This window comes from Brachycentrus maculatus, unplaced genomic scaffold, assembly GCF_059751285.1.
Source record: "Brachycentrus maculatus isolate JH-2025_06_01 unplaced genomic scaffold, ASM5975128v1 h1tg000635l, whole genome shotgun sequence".
NCBI classification, from domain to species: Eukaryota; Metazoa; Arthropoda; class Insecta; order Trichoptera; family Brachycentridae; genus Brachycentrus; species Brachycentrus maculatus.
In genome coordinates, this window is record NW_028281371.1 from 356,904 (window position 1) to 371,111 (window position 14,208).

At 32.7% G+C, this 14,208-nt stretch overlaps 2 protein-coding genes across 5 annotated transcripts in view; one reads left to right on the plus strand and one right to left on the minus strand.

Moving 5' to 3' along the window:
* The window catches only part of clu (clustered mitochondria protein homolog), a 79,671-nt gene extending 71,938 nt beyond the window's left edge, over positions 1-7,733 (minus strand). For all 4 annotated transcript variants that reach the window (XM_088274126.1, XM_088274125.1, XM_088274124.1 and 1 more), the window contains exon 1: positions 7,521-7,733. In XM_088274126.1, the coding sequence (XP_088130252.1) occupies positions 7,521-7,638 (118 nt within the window). In that variant the 5' untranslated portion in view covers positions 7,639-7,733. The remainder of the gene's footprint in view (positions 1-7,520) is intronic.
* A 314-nt stretch (positions 7,734-8,047) lies between these two features.
* On the plus strand, positions 8,048-13,721 carry LOC148300909 (uncharacterized). The gene is made up of 6 exons (XM_088274130.1): positions 8,048-8,140; positions 9,998-10,202; positions 11,765-11,949; positions 12,284-12,416; positions 13,010-13,179; positions 13,511-13,721. Exons 2-6 carry the CDS (start codon positions 10,005-10,007, stop codon positions 13,569-13,571), a joined length of 747 nt encoding a protein of 248 aa, XP_088130256.1. The 5' UTR covers positions 8,048-8,140; positions 9,998-10,004; the 3' UTR covers positions 13,572-13,721.
* Positions 13,722-14,208: the final 487 nt, after the last annotated feature.

The following is a 14,208-nucleotide window of genomic DNA, read 5'->3' on the forward strand; positions in this document are numbered from 1 at the left end:
ATTATTTTTTTGAATACTCTGAAATCTTTTGGATTATTATATTTATTTTACATAAATACTTTAAGTTTTCTATTGACATCTAATATCATGTATATTACCTTCAATAATATGTAAAATATACCTGGATTATTTAAGCCTTTATAAAATTTCAAACACTTTTTCTGAGAAAGGTCCCTAATTAGCACAGGTAGACAGATAGTTGAAAGTTCAAAAAATAGTCCTATCTTATTTATTAGTGAAGTTTCTTGAGTTCTGGTTGTTGTTTTGTTCAGAGAAGTTATATAGTTATCGTGTCTTGTGAAAAAAACTTAATTTTTAATTTTAGTTCATAAAGTATAATTTTTTTTTGTAAACACAAGTGTTTTTTTTGAAAAGGACAAAATGGGAAAAAGTAAAGATATTTCCGAGGAAAAAAAGTCTAGTGTTATAGTGCTACTGAAATTAAGAATACTATCTATTAGAGAAATTTCAAAAAAAGAAAACGTTTCTCGTCAAACAGTGGACTAAATTTCAAAATCAATAAAAAATCAGTCACCCGCCACCAGCAATCGGCGAAAGAACTGTCGTAGGATTAGAAAAACAACACCGAGGACTGATCGAAAAATCGTTCAAAGTGCCTTAGAAAACCGTAGTGCATCAGCAAAAACATTAAAAATAAAATTGGAAGAAGAGGGTATAAATATATCGGTATCAACACTGAGGCGACGTCTTTACGAAGTAAATCTGAAATGCAGGCGCCCTGTAAAAGTACCAAAATTGACACCACGAATGAAAGCGGATCGATTAAAATGGGCCAGGCTACATCGAAATAACTCGGTAGATGATTGGAAAAAGGTATTTATTTAAATTGAATTTTCAACATATCATTTTAGTAAATAAACTTATATATTTGAATTAAACTTAAATTTTCATTATTTTTCAGGTCATCTTTAGTGATGAGTACCGGTTAGAAGCCGTGACAGAGAGCCGTCGATTCGTCAGGAGAACACCAATGGAACGTTACGATGAGGCCTGTGTGGTAAAAGTTATCAAACACCCCCCTGCAACAATGATATGGTCATGTATTATTAACAATTTACCTGGGCCGTTGTTTTTCGTGGAAGGAATAATGAACCAAAATTCCTATAAGCAGGTCCTCGAACGAATTTTATTGCCCTTCTACCATACACTCGACCCAACAGAAGGTCCATACACCTTCATGCAGGATGGGGCACCTTGCCACCGGGCTAAATCAATAATAAAATTTTTGTCTAACAAAAATCTGCCTTTGCTCCCCTGGCCTGGAAATTCTCCGGACCTTAATCCTATAGAAAACGTATGGAGCATGTTAAAAAATAAGGTATACTCATTTCCAAATCCGACAGTAGACTGTCAAAAAAAAAATATTAAAAAAATTTGGTCAGAAGACGAAGAAATAAAAAACATGATAAAACAGTGCATTTTAAGTATGCCGAAAAGAATTGAGGCAGTTATTTCTGCCAAAGGTGGAAATACTAAATACTAACTATATTTATATGAAAATATATGCATAATTTAAGCGTAATAAAGTGTTCATGTGTAAATAAAATTCAATGTTGTTTTATTCAAGGTTTTCTCTGAGTTATTCCTGTTTGAATTGAGAAATTGCGCGAAATTCTGCGTGGCCCTAATTCATTGAGTAGATACTGTACTACCATCACGCCGTTTCCCCGCAGGGGTAGGCAGAGAGGATGGAACGCCACACTCTTCTGTCCTGACATACACTCCTCGCCTCCTTCACATCCATACATCTAGTCATACATGCCCTCCGATTACGCAGACTTTTGACACCGCCAGATTTTAGGTTTTGATTGATCTGATCGTGCCAAGTCTTTTTCGGTCGTCCACGTTCTGTTTTCCCTCTCACATTCGCCACATATATTTTCTTAGTCATTCTCTCGTTATCCATTCGCTCCACATGTCCATACCACCGCAAAGAACTCTTCCTAATATTTTCAATTATTTCTCGTTCAGCCTTACATTCCTTTCTGATTTTGATTTTGATACATTTATATTTTTAATCGATACAGTAGCTTCCAATTTGGTAAATATAAGGTCCTTTTTTTAAATACTAGATATTCTCATAAATAATTGAAATTCTTCTTGTTCTCTGAATTATTCCCGCCGAAAATAACCTTGCATCGAGGATAAGTCGACTCTCAGATTTTTCAGCAAAGAAGTTCATCTTCTTGTGGGTAGGCGAACCCCCTGGGATGTTTTTTAGTATTAGTGAAATGGAAAGTATCGCGTTTCTTATTGTGCAGTAGGTACGTGCCCGAAATAGTTGAGCTTCCGCGTGTTGATACATTTATCAATTCTAGCCCATTATTATTATTATTTACAAAATGGTCTCATTTGTTATTCAATATGTCCACGGTACTCTCAATATTCATCTTATCTCAAAATCATATGGTTTCTTTAGTATAGGTTGAGGGTAAAGTCCATGATTCAACCCCTAGCAGAGTAGTGGAGAATATATTTTAACAATCTGTGATTATGATTGATTGAAATTTAGATTACATATTTGAACTATGTAGGAATTCTATATTGCAGGGATAGCGTTTACGGTGATAGTTATGCCGTGTTCACACAGGCTCGATAACCCAGAAAAAGGCTATCACCATCTAAACAGCTGTGAAAATCTAAGAAATTGAACCCATATTTTATTCATAATTTTACTTCAAACAGTCTGTGACAAAATAATAAATTTAAATTGATGTTTCGGAAAAGAGCCATACATGGTCTATCTATCTAGAAGTATCCGAAACTCAATAAATAAGAGAATTAGGGCCACAGCAGGGGGGATACAGTTCCCAATGAACACCTAGTCACCGAGATCATTAAGAATCCATTAATTTACAGCCTTCTACTGTTTTAAATATACAATAATAAAACGTCCGCTTCTATTTTGTAATGGTGAGCACGCTCGACTACCATACCGGAGGTCCCGGGTTAGATTCCCAGGGGAATGGTCAAATAAATCAAAGTAATTTTTTCAGTCTAATATTTATACCATATTATCCTGGACTGGTACCTGAAGCGGATGGCTGATCACCTTTCCTTCGTGTGTTAAAACGATCAAGATAACACTGCGTTTATATGATGCCTCCGCCTCCGCCTCAGTAGTGTAATGGTCAGCATGCTCGGCTACCGTTTTGGAGGTCCCGGGTTCGATTCCCAGGGGAGTTTAATAAATATAAGTGATTTTTTCACTCTAATATTTATTCAATATTACACTGGACTGGTACCTGAAGTGGAGGGCTGATCATCACCTTTCCTTCATGTGTAATCGATCGAGATAACACTGCGTTTATATGAAGCAGTGCCCTATGCACCATCGGGTGCGGATGATTATACATATTATATATATATTACGACGATTATATATATATATATATATATATATATATATATATATATATATATATATATATATATATATATATATATATATATATATATATATATATATATATATATATATATATATATATACGATGTATATATCATATAATAAAATAGAAAGGTAAAAAAAACCCGGAGTTGTAGGCACAAACGAAGAACCCAAGAAACAAATTGAAATAGATTCTGTTTCTCGACACAAAAAGACTGTAGTGTATTGTAGTTAAGGAGACCGGGTGTTATTTATGTCATCGCCATCGCCGTGGATCCGATTCAGAGTGAGGTGGATATATGTACACACTGGATGTACAGAAGCCCTTCGCGTTGGCATCGATAAACATCTGCACGTGCCAAGACGCCAGTGAGTTCCCATTCCTCGTGGACGCGCCTAAGGACAAAACTGGGACCATACCCTGCCTATTATTAGTGAATCGATCGGATATTAGATATTAGACAATATCTCATATCGCTCACTCCTTTCAAGAACGTCATAAATCAAAAATCGTAAAATTTCAGTTGTGCATGTTTTCAGAATGCTCAGAAAATGTACTATATCCCAGCAAAAGCAGCACATTTTTAACTTAATATTTACCCGCTACAGGGCAGAATGTGTTGTTTTTGCATTTTGAAGAAAAGGTATTGTTTAATTATTTTTTTAAATTTACTAAATATTTTTCAAATGGAGAAAAAACCTCCAGGTTTTACCTAAAAAGATCTGTTTCACAGAAAAAAGTTCAATAAGTGGCTTGATATTTATTTTTAATACATTGTATTATATTTTAAAACTTTAAAAACGTTCTCCTGAAAAATGAAGTTTTTTGATTTATGACGTTCTTGAAAGGAGTGAGCGATATGTAATATGTGGAAGAGGCGAAGAATTTTTGCAAAGACAGTGGTGTGGCGCTCTATTCTCACGATAAAGGGGTACCTATGTCAACGTTGTACCCCTACAACGTTTACTGTATATTAATTGTATGTCACATGATTGTGTTTTGTGTAGATACATAACTTTAGCTCGTCTAAGTATTCACATTTGAAAAAGTATAATATTTCCTGTTCACCTATGCAAGTGGTATATACCTACATATGCAGGTGTGTAAATGTGTATAAAAATAACGGAAAATTCTAGGAGATCGATTTGTGATAAGCACCATTTAACATAACCAATGAACATTTAAAGGAAACAAGAAACCTCTCCAGGGCATCGATTACATGCGGGAGCTAGTTTTGTAATAAATACAACTTTAAAGTACAGAAAAAAAAACCTACAACGTTGACATAGGTAACCCTTTATCTTATGAGTTTTATAAGGGGTCAATGTTTTAAATTGTATTTTTACATTAATATTGACCCCTAGCGGAAATGACTGTAATGAGTAATTTAAAATCGAAATACAATTCAAAAACATTAACTTCCCTATAACGTCGTACCTATCTCAGCGTTATAGGGGGGTTTACTGTACTTCTACATATTTAATAGAATTGACAAACTTATTAATTGTCTTTTCTGTATCCTGACAATATTGATCGACAAGCAATTTCATACTGCCAAAATCAAAAAGTCCAGATATAAATTTAAGTTTATCTACTCCACGTAGTTAAAGAGTTAACTTCCGTATGTAGCCGATTCCCAGGAATACTATCACTTGGGGGAGGGTAGCTATAACGAGTGTAATATAAAATACATAGATAATATAACGGCAGACATTCAAATTTATGTTTCCATAACAAGGCACTAATTATTATTTAATGCATGAAAACTGCATTCCAATTTATGTCATATGTATTGGAAAGTTGGACTTGTCTTCGTCCACTTTTTTCATTGGGTAAGTACATATACATATGTATGTATGTATGTGTGTAAGTAGATACATATATTTATATCAAAGAAAGGATAAGGTAATAAAATCATTATTCTTTTGAACCAGGATAAAAATAATATGGATACCACACTTATTTGTATAAAAAAGTATAGGTTGAGAATTGCACGAATTTGGGAATTTATTTTACCGCGATTATATGTTAAATAATAATATTACATAGTTATTATAAATTGGTAGGTACTTGGTAAAGTGTGACTATATACTTTTGTGTTGAACAGCTTAAAATTTAACAAGAAAAAAGGAATGTCGTACAAAAATATACAAAATAAAGCGCAGCAGGGGATAAAAAGGGCACTAGTGCACGGGTAAAATATTATACTGCAGAACAAATAGGTAGGTACTGAATGATTTATGTGCTAATCGATGAAAAATCTATTTCCATAGATTTCATCAGCTTTGAAATTTTCAGACAAAACAATATTTTATTAACACAGAAAATCTCCAGACCTTAGTAATGAGTTACAAGGTATAAATTTATAGGTCTAAAAGTGATTTGGGGTGATTTTTATGAATTTAGGGCTAACCAACAAAATGTACCCAAGTGAAAAATAACGTCAACTCCATCGAGAAGTGGGCAACTGAAAAATATTATATTTAATAATGAGTCCAAAAAGATTGGAAACAAAATGGTGTCCCTTTTTTAAAGCCTCCGCTCATTTACGAGTGATTTTGTGAGAGTCCCTTGGTGGAATCAATTAAAATAATAATCGGTAACTTTAATTTTCTTTAACGATCATTCTTATATATATTTTTAAATTATATATTTTTTAAATTAACATTTTTATAAAACAAGTAGATTCTCCATTTAAATTTTATTTGAGCAGCGACCAGGTTTCGTTCATACCGACATCATCAGGCTCGGGTAGGTTAGACAAAATTTTATATTGTATCCAAAACAACGTAAGAGTTGAGAACAATAATTCTAAATAATTTTGTGATGAAACGAATATAAGTATGCATTATAATAATAAAGTGGCATAATCATAACAATGATGATGTCGGTAACGACGAAACCTGTTCGCTGATCAAATAAAATAAAAGTGTAAAAAATTAATTATATGGTATTTAATTTTAATTATCATATGACTTTATCTCGTTAATTTTCTACTTGGAAGAAAGTAGTACCTAAATTATAATAATGAATAAGGAAAAACAAGGCAACGTTATCCCAAATTTGATAACTGGATTGGTATTTACAGGATATCTAACATAAACCAACAATAATACGTTTTAAATTTTGTCCAAATGTGCGGTCGACAAAAACTCGACAATAAGGTCCAAACTCAAAACCTAAAATTTTTTCACTTAAACGTTTTTGATAATTTCTTAATCATTTATTCATCAAGATTGAAACGTAAAGATGGATTCTTACCAATATTTATAAATGTGATTACAATTTTTATTCACGAGTTTTCCGAATACGAACACACCCTCGAAGTACAAAAAGTATAAAGCAAAATTTGTTTCAATAATCAATATATTTTTCCTTCCAAGTCCAAAGACATTGTTTTACTAAAGAAACCTAATCAAAAATGTGTAAAAGAAAGTGAATATATTTTATTACAAAGAATTTTATGATATGAAATATGTATTACAAATTAACAATACATGCAACATAATTTATGTGTGGAATAATAAAAAGTTGCATTGAACTATCTTTAGTGTCCCGTTTAATCGGTCACATAGTTCAACACCTTTTAAACTTATTTCTTGAGCAGAGATAAACAATTGCTCGTGTTTTTCATTCAATATACTCACTTACTTACAATAGAAAATTGCAATATTATTTTTAAAATAAAGTTTCAAGTGAAATACCATTAACGTCATTAGGACGAGGAAATGCGGAAATGTAGGATTAAGGCAAAGCGATGAATTTATTTTGTTTGTAAGTATAACATTAACGTCTTGAGAGGTTTAATAATTGTGGACAAGGCTCGGAAAACTCGGAAATACATACATTTTCATATGACGCAATCTCGCTGAAAGAGCGCCCGTATTATATCAGTACAGCGGTCACATGTTTTTTAATGGTCACATGCTTAATACTTTTACTGGAATGGAAGGCGAAATCAATAACGTACGAGTAAACGTTTAAATGTATAATTCTTTAATATTATTCATTCTATCTACAGAAAATAAAGTTTGGAAATGTTACATAACGGGTGATACGAAACCGATCATTCAAATAGAAAATCTAGTAAATAAGAATATCGCTCACCCTTCTTCAAATGGTCACCGGCACTACTCTCCGGACTTTTATTTCCCGCTTTAGTATTTTTTATTTCATTAGTCCCATTTTGCGGCTTATTATCATTCACTTCACTTCCTAGAGCCATAATAACACGAGGTAAAATTAAGGTCCGCGATCGCGCACAGCACAATCGCTCAGCTGTACAGGCACATGCGTTCCAGTCAAGGTCCTAATTTGAATAACTCCTATTGGTAGACTGTAAACCTTACGAAAAAAAGTGAATTGTGGCGCCATCTATCAATCGTTGAGAGAAACTTAAATCATATGTACTTAGATTACGCGAATAATAAACACGATAAACTTAAAATACACTAAGTATAAAATTAACATAAAAACATCCATGCAACTGAAATATAGAGTTGAAGAATAACTCAAAGCTATCAACTTTACTGGAGCACCTTTTCGCGTTGACAATTGACAATTTCGAAAATTGAAAAGTAGATCGATAAAATCGCTTACTGCTTTCTTGTCGGTAGTTGTCAGTTCTACCAACTGTTCTATTCAAAACACGAATTTGACAGCATCGTTTGTCGAGTTTGTAAAATTTTCTTGTAAAGTTGTTTCAAAAGCATTATTATTGAAAACTCGTACGTATTGTTTATATTACAAACCATTTTTCTCTCATTATTTTCATTTCGTTAGCGAATATGTTGTAAACAACCCAGAAATTACAATTGGTGCACCACTCATACAAAAGTTCTTTTTGTATTTCCGATTGATTTGTTATGAATTATGACTGAAAATACTGTTTGAAAACACATTAAAGTCCAGTCTTTCATTTCAGTTTGAAAATGTCGTCTTTTATTATATTCTGTGGTAATTTAGTACATGTTTTAGAATATGTGATGTGCCCTGGTACATAGTGTTTTTGTTGTAACAAAACTGCATGACTTCTGATCTTGAGGAAGTTACAATGTTTGCACATTTGTAACTTTATACAGAAATATCTCACTCAGATCTCATTTGATTACTTTGATTGGTTACCTAGAGTGCTGATTGCCTTGAAATAAAACATTATTGCATATCTATATAATACACTAGCTCATCTTAACTCTACTTTTTCATTTAAACAAACATCTTTAGCTTCGTTTTTTTGGCAACGCAACAAATTAAGATATCTTGTCAAGACATTGTTTTGTATGCTGTGAGTGACTTTATTATTTTGTATGCTGTGAAAGATATTATTTTGTACGCTGAGAAAAATGTGTACCAACGTAACTGAGTTGGAAGAGCTACCACTTAAGAAAAGTTGATCATCAAATATCATATTAATCCAATGTACTGGTCTAAAACACATCTACCAAAACTCAACACATACCTCTTTTGGTCAAAAGAATTTGAATTAAAATGCTTTAAAGTTGTACAACCTGATTCTATTATCCATAAAGTCATTAAAAAATGAAACCAAGTTTAAAAGAACTTTTTATAAATGGACAATGGAGTTGGGAAGTCTGAAATAGATCGCATTATTCGACCATGTTATATTTGATTGCATGTCATGAACAATTTTCTTTTACAAAGTTTTATAAAAAAAGTATTGTAAATTTTGCCCTTGGTATGAAAAATCTCAGTGAGGGTACATTATTGTTTATTTATTTATTGGAAGACCAATAGAATATTTACAAAAAATAGCTAAATATAATAATCTAATTACAGGTTTTTACTTCAAAATAATCAGAAAAAAAACCTTTCATGTACATAAGTATAACTATATAATATGATAACTTACAATTCTTAATCAAAAAGTCAAATGAAATTTGTTGTTGTGTGTTTGATGGAATATAAATATACTATAATTAAAATAAAACTTTGTTTTAAAATCACTATAAATATTTTATTGCCGGTTTCGAAGCTGACCGCTTCTTTTCAAGACTGATTAATACTAAAACACTATCAACTTAACAAAATTTAAAATATTTCAACTGTTAGCCAAAAGAGCTTGGGTAGATCTTAAGGGGCTTTATTTGAAAAAGCATATGTGTAGTGATTTTAAAACAAAGTTATATTTTAATTATAAAATGGAAAATCACAAAGTTATTGAAATAAGGAAGGAATGCAAAGCTGAGATAAGCATTATCGATAAAATTAAGAAAGGTTTGTTGAGATGGTTTGGACATGTAGAACGAATGAGTGAGGAAAGAACGGTAAAACATATTTATGAGGCGAATGTAAAAAAGGAGCAGTGGAAGACCGAGAAAAATTTGGAACGATCAGGTATGCCAAATACTTGAAATTGGTCAGGTTAGGAGTCGTAATAATCGTCGGGTATGTATGAGGAAATGCATGATCGTGGAAGAGGCGAAGAATGTTTGCAAAGACAGAGTGGTGTGGCGTTCTATTCTCTCTGCCTACCCCTGCGGAGAAGCGACGTGATGGTTAGTTAGTTACAAAGTTATTGCTTCAAATATAAATATATAAATAAACTGATAAATTTTTTTGTTTAGCGGCAATATGCTAGACGGTTGGTATTGCCGTTCTATGGCCAATATGCAGGCCGAAGGGGAGGCGGCCAATCGCGGCGGGGGCGTGAGGGGTGCCGCACACGCCGTAGAAGAGTACTCCAGCGACAGTAGCCAAAGCGAACCGGAACCAATCAATTACAGGGCCCAATACAATACCCTCAAGAAGAAACTTAAATACCTGATTTACGTAAGTGTGTAAATAAAATAACTCGCTGTAGATTGTCTGTTAAACCATTAAGCTATATTGTCTACTCGTAAAGACGTAGAGCTGGATGCATGTCAATTTATAGGTGTCTCAACTTGATTTCAAACATATATCGTTCCTCTTTATATGATAGACATGCAACTCTGAGCATACCAGGGCTTACAACCTGGTATTTCAGTAATTGATTCGGCAGTCACTTTGCGGTAAAATCTATCCATTTTGAATTTAAGTTTTACTTAGTTAATACCACTATTTGTTAATATTAATTGTGACATGTGTTTCGATGCATTCCGTATCATTTTCAAACACCGTGTTTTCTTCTTCACCATCTTCTTTCAAATAAAAAAGAACGATAGATGTTTCATATGAAGTTGAGACACCTTTAAATTGACAACTCATCCGTAAGGTGAATAATCCAGTGTCTGATATAATAAATTAAAATTGGACGTATGTTATATATAATAATATTAAAATATTAATATCGGATGTATGTCGTTTGTGCACTACCAGATCTTAATGATCCTTTACAAAAAAAAGATGTACATTGATTGAGTGACCGCATCCAAATTTTGAGCAAATCTCATCCAATGGCTTACTGATTCATTGATTCCCTGACTCATTGAGTCACTGATGATACATTGTTCAATTGGAATATTTATATGTAGCAGCAGATCTTTCATTCTATGTGAGGAGCATTCAATATTTTGGTCCTTTGGTTTATTTAACTGATATTCTTCATTATACTAACCTTCTATAATACCACCTTTTGGAATGATGATTTCTTATGAATTATCATGGTGTCTGTAAAATGTGAAAGATTGTTAGATCATAACTTTTTTTATGACATAGGCACAGAAAAGTGTATGTGTATTAAATTCAGTAATTGATTTGGCAGACATATTGTGTTAATAACTATCCATTTAAAATTTTGACATTTACTTGGTACATCCACTTGTTGTTAAACTATATTTTGACAATACGTCTGCCTCTGTAGTGTAATGGTTAGCACGCTTCACTACCGTACTGGAGGTCCCAGGTTCGATTGATTTTTTCACTTTAATCTTTATTCAATATTACCCTGGACTGGTTGGTACCTGAAGCGGAGGGCTGATCACCTTTCCTTCATGTGTTAGCAACGATCTAAATAACACTGCGTTAATATGATGCAGTGCAATGCACCATTGAGTGCGGATGAGGGTTTGATTGAAAAATATTTTGACACACATTTCGATGCATTCAACATTATTATCAAACACTGTATGTGAAACTTATCCTAAATTTGAGAGTTGTGCTCTTGGGACGTTGAAGGATGAGAAAGGAGTAGGAGCTGTAGGGAAGCTTTAGTCATTGTCGTATTGTTCATTGCAGATTTATCATGATTTATATCCTTCTCGTTCCTATATCACCGTTCAACATCCCAAGAAGACAACTCTCAAATTTAAACTAAATTTCACATTTGGTATTTGGTAAAGATATTGGAATGCATCAAAACAATAAATGAATAATAAATTTTAAAATTGTACTAATATCTCTGTCGTCTACAGGAAAATGAATGCTTCCAAGATGCTCTCCGTTCTTCCCAAAAGCGTCTACTCAAAGCGTGTCGGGATAGAAGTTTCCTGTTGGATCGACTTCTACAGTACGAGAAACCTGACAACAGTTCTTCAGAAAGTGATGAGACTGAATCTTCAGATGATACTGAAGCAAACAGAATAGAACAATCAAAGAAGTGTGTATTTATATTTTTTTTTATATATTTCGGCAGTTACAAATTATCTTACATTGATAACTTTCCCGGCATAAAGTAATTACTTCTACGAATTACTACTTTTTTAAAAGTAAAAAATTGAATTTTTTTTTTTTGTAAAAACCATTTTCTCCATTACAATGCTCACTAAAACAAACCATTTTTGCAAAAAATCTTTTGCTATTTTAAGATATATGTGAGAAAAAAATCTCAGCACTAAAATAGTTAAATACGGCAATAAATTAAAAACATAGAAAAAGCTCATTAATAAATTTAAACTTGTTTTCTTTGAGTTACTTTATTTTATTTATCGTAGAAGGAGAGTGGAGCCTGCAGTAGTGGGAAACAGTGGTGGAACCAATGTGCCTGCAGCTGTCAAAAGTCAGAATGTTATAAAGAGAAAAAGACCACCTCCTCCGAAGAAAGTTATACAGAACAGCGCACCAATGGTAAAAGTACCTTTACTTATTTATCACTCTGAAATTTATAAGCCAAATTACAAATTGGTCATGCCAAGTTTTCATAGGTCTTCCTCTACTTTTATTGCCAACCACATTTGCCCCATAAATTTGTTTTTCTGTTCTTTCTTCGCTCAATTAATTCACATGCCCAAATTCACGTGCTATCTCAGCCTGGCATTATTTTCTTATTTCACCGTTCAAACATCTATCATACATTATTTTGGCTCACATTCATTTGAGACATCGCATTTCGTCTACTTTCATCCTTCTTCTGTTAACTCCATGCTTCGGTGCCATACATTAGTGTTGTAACCAGAAATCCGTTGTGTGCTGCCAGTTCAGCTTTCGCTGATAGGTATCACAATAAAAACCTATGTCTATCATATTTATAAATAGTTTTTACCCTTTTTTGTGGATAAATTGGTTTTTATTCCTCATTTGGAACGAACTGCTGTATAATTTATATACATTTTTTTGCCGTTTACAAGCTTGGTCTACCTTTATTGTAATTTTATGTTGTTGTGTAATATTATGATGAGTAAAAGTATTGTTTTTAATGTTTATCAACCTAATTTTTTTAGCAACAATTGACCAATTCCAAAGCACTGAGTCTCACGTCGGATGGGCACATGACTCCTGAAGAAGTGGAGAGACATTTACAGTCCCGTCAGAGTTGCTTGGAACTGGTTCCAGAGAAAGCTCCTCCAACCGTGCCCACAGAAATGTTCAGCAATGATCCTTCACTTGATAGGTAAAGATAGTAATAAGTGGTAATTTTTTTCAAATACTTGGGTATACAGAAATTATCCCTAATAAATCTCTTAATCACACAGACACAGAAGATGTGTTGATATGCTATGGCACTTCTCGACACATATATAAAAAAAACATTTTTTTCATACTGAGTAATCCCGACACATGAACACCGTGAAAGAATGTCTGTATTTGTCAATTTTTTTGGCTTTCCTTAAATAAAATACTTGTTTGAGTTATGGGTCTACTTACTGTAGATGTGAACACCTTTTTTCTAATAAATAAATGGTTTCAGAATATGAAGTGATTTATTGCATTTTTTCTTTCAGTGAATCAAATGACCTTCTGGAAACTTCTCCCTGCAACATTGGTGATGATTGGGTGGAGTAGAAAGAAATACATCTTTTCTACAAAATAAAAATCATGCTTTGTAGCAAGTATCATAATTCGCCATGTCATGTATTGCACATATTCTTCTCATCATATGTGTAATTTTTAAAGATGTGTTATTGTAAGAAATATATTTTAATTTAAATTCCATTTATGAGTTTTTATTATTATTCACCCCATATTCTATTTTTTTTGCGCTATAATTTAATTATAATTATCCATATAGGACTGTTCAAAGTCAAAATTAAACCTCAATGTCTTCCGAAAACTTAATAATTACAATTTTGTACATAATTTACTGGGAACTATTTTCTTCTTGAGAGCTTTCTTTTATTTGCAATTGTTTTTGTGGGGGAAAAATAAGCACAGGGATATATTTAGGGGAGAAAGCGGACACCTAAGGCCCCACGACTTTGGAGGGAATATCTCTAGGGACCTAATAAATAAAAAAATCCAAGTATTTTATTTTATAAAAATTTAGGTAAAATAAAATAACAAAGGTTTTAATTTTTCCATATTCTGTATTGATTTTTATACAATTATACAAGATGACATGTAAGATTTCCATACAATTAAAGTGTAAAAAAATATAGTCCAGTGTACAATACACATATGTACTTGTAACAAGTTGACCTTT